This window comes from Miscanthus floridulus, chromosome 16, assembly GCF_019320115.1.
Source record: "Miscanthus floridulus cultivar M001 chromosome 16, ASM1932011v1, whole genome shotgun sequence".
In the NCBI taxonomy this organism is placed as follows: Eukaryota; Viridiplantae; Streptophyta; class Magnoliopsida; order Poales; family Poaceae; genus Miscanthus; species Miscanthus floridulus.
In genome coordinates, this window is record NC_089595.1 from 35,668,134 (window position 1) to 35,670,160 (window position 2,027).

The 2,027-nt window shown below is 56.0% G+C and overlaps 1 protein-coding gene across 1 annotated transcript; it reads left to right on the top strand.

Moving 5' to 3' along the window:
• The first annotated feature begins 373 nt into the window (after positions 1 to 373).
• LOC136514501 (uncharacterized) lies at positions 374 to 1,227 on the top strand. The gene has a single exon (XM_066508444.1). The coding sequence runs from the start codon at positions 456 to 458 to the stop codon at positions 1,029 to 1,031; it is 576 nt and encodes a 191-aa protein (XP_066364541.1). The 5' UTR covers positions 374 to 455; the 3' UTR covers positions 1,032 to 1,227.
• The last annotated feature ends 800 nt before the right edge of the window (positions 1,228 to 2,027 follow it).

Below are 2,027 nucleotides of genomic sequence, written 5' to 3' on the forward strand. Positions count from 1 at the left end.
GGTTACCTGATGTCCAGAGCCGGTGTCAAGTCAACTTGCCAGTTCCTTCTTTTCTTTGGAACTAGAGATTGAAGAGATATATATAATGAAGAATCAAAGCTAGCATCGGCACAAAACTGTTTGCCTTGGATCCCTCGGCCTCTTCTGCGGAGGAGCGCGTTGTTCAGTCATAGGAGTAACGCGTGGAGGAAGGTTCGGAGAAATTTATATATGTCCCACTCCCACAAGAGGTTGAGCGACCCGTAACTTGTCCCTTTATCCGTCAATAGATTAGTCGTCCAGCGCCGCGTCGTCACGTTCACGACGCGGAGGACGATATACCTTATATATGCACTGTAAGATTTATCGTCAATTCGCACTGCACCTGCCCAGAGACACTCAGACACAAACAAGCCAGTGAGAGTGAGCTCAACTGATCGAGGCCTCTCCCTTCTTCGTTCCATCCGTCCAAGGCAATGGCAACCAAGAGCATCATCGTCACTGGCAATGCCGCCGCCGCCACCCCCACCGTCCACGCCAAGTGTTCAGGGCCAAAAGCAGCCGACGACGACCCAGAGTCCCCCTTCTCCGCGCAGCTCAGGTGCGTGTGCGGCCACTGCCTCCGCGCCGCCGCGGCGGCCGTCGTGGGCTACAGCTTCGCCGTCACGGCGTGGCGCGTGCGTCACGACCCGCAGGACCTGGCCTTCGTCGCCGCCGCGGCCTCCCTCCTCGCCGCGCTCCTCGCGTGCCTCCGGCGCGCCGAGCGGCTCGCGCCGGACTCGCCCGCGGCGGAGAGGCGCCGCGTGCAGGCCGCCGTGTGGGCTCTGTCCACCGCGCTCAGCTGCGCGTTCGCGTACCGCGTGGCCGCGGTCATGCCGCCGCCGCTGGCTGTCCTCGTCTGGTGCATGACCGCGTTCGTCGGCCTCGTCGGTTTGTATCTGCTTGTGCTCTGCAGAGACCAACAGTATCAGGCACTCCGCGACGACGATGCCGCCATCGCCAGCGACAGAAAGGCCTCTGCCAAGATTAGTCCTATTGATGGATTGGTCTAGCAATTAGCTAATTATACAAATGGATTTTTGGGTCTACATACACCACTATTTCTGAAAATATCTTGGATTTTGGTACTGATTATTGGTTCAATGCCGGGAACGCCGCCATTCGCCTACTCAAATGAACAGTGCTCCACATATCTTGTCATCTTCGAGGCTTTGCCTGCGCACGTGGATTTATCCGTAAGCTCACGAGTCACAAATATTCTACTTCTAAGCGTTTTCTTATATAAATAAAATAAATAAATAAGTTATTTTTGTACTAAGCTTGGGCCTACTAGGGAAAAAATAAGTTATTTTTTTCTGGGCTTGGGCCTATCCTGTACATGACCATTCGGGCCGCCCGGCACGACACAGCACGGGCACGTTAAGGCACGGGCACGATTGGGACGAGTAAGTAGTCGTGCCGTGCCAAGCCTCGAGCCCAAGCACGGTCCTTAGCCCCTTTAGACGTGTTGTGCCGGCACAAGAGGCGCGACGTGCCCATGCTGGCACGATGAGCAAGATGGCCATGGCAAGCTCAAGCTCTCCAGTAAGAAAAAAAAACAAAAATCACAAGGCTCTAGAAAAGAATATGTATTCACACAAATCAGAGAAGAGAGAGAGGGAGCTCAGAGACGAGGCTCGCTACTGCATCGAGGAACTCCGAAGGGTGGAGGCAGCGCCGCTCCTGCACACGGATCTGAGGGGAGGAGGCCACCGCACCGCCCCCTGCGCGCAGATCCGAGTGTGAGGAGGCTGCCGCGCCATGCCGCCGTGCGTGCGGTTCCGATGGGAGGGGGCCACTGTGCCCCTGCACGCAGATCAGAGGGTGGAGGCCGGTGGACGAGATCTAGGGAGAGGACGGGAGATGGAGACGGAGACAGGGATGGGGAGAGGGGGTAGTCGCGACTACTAACGGTAGAATAGGAAGAGAGAGGCGGCCGAGTAATCTAGGATAAATAACTTTTACCATCATAATGGATGGCACCTCCTCAAATAGCAGCTTTAGATTTG

Coding starts and splice junctions, on each gene's coding strand:
- LOC136514501 (XM_066508444.1), top strand. CDS start 456: ATGGCAACCAAGAGCATCATCGTCACTGGCAATGCCGCCGCCGCCACC.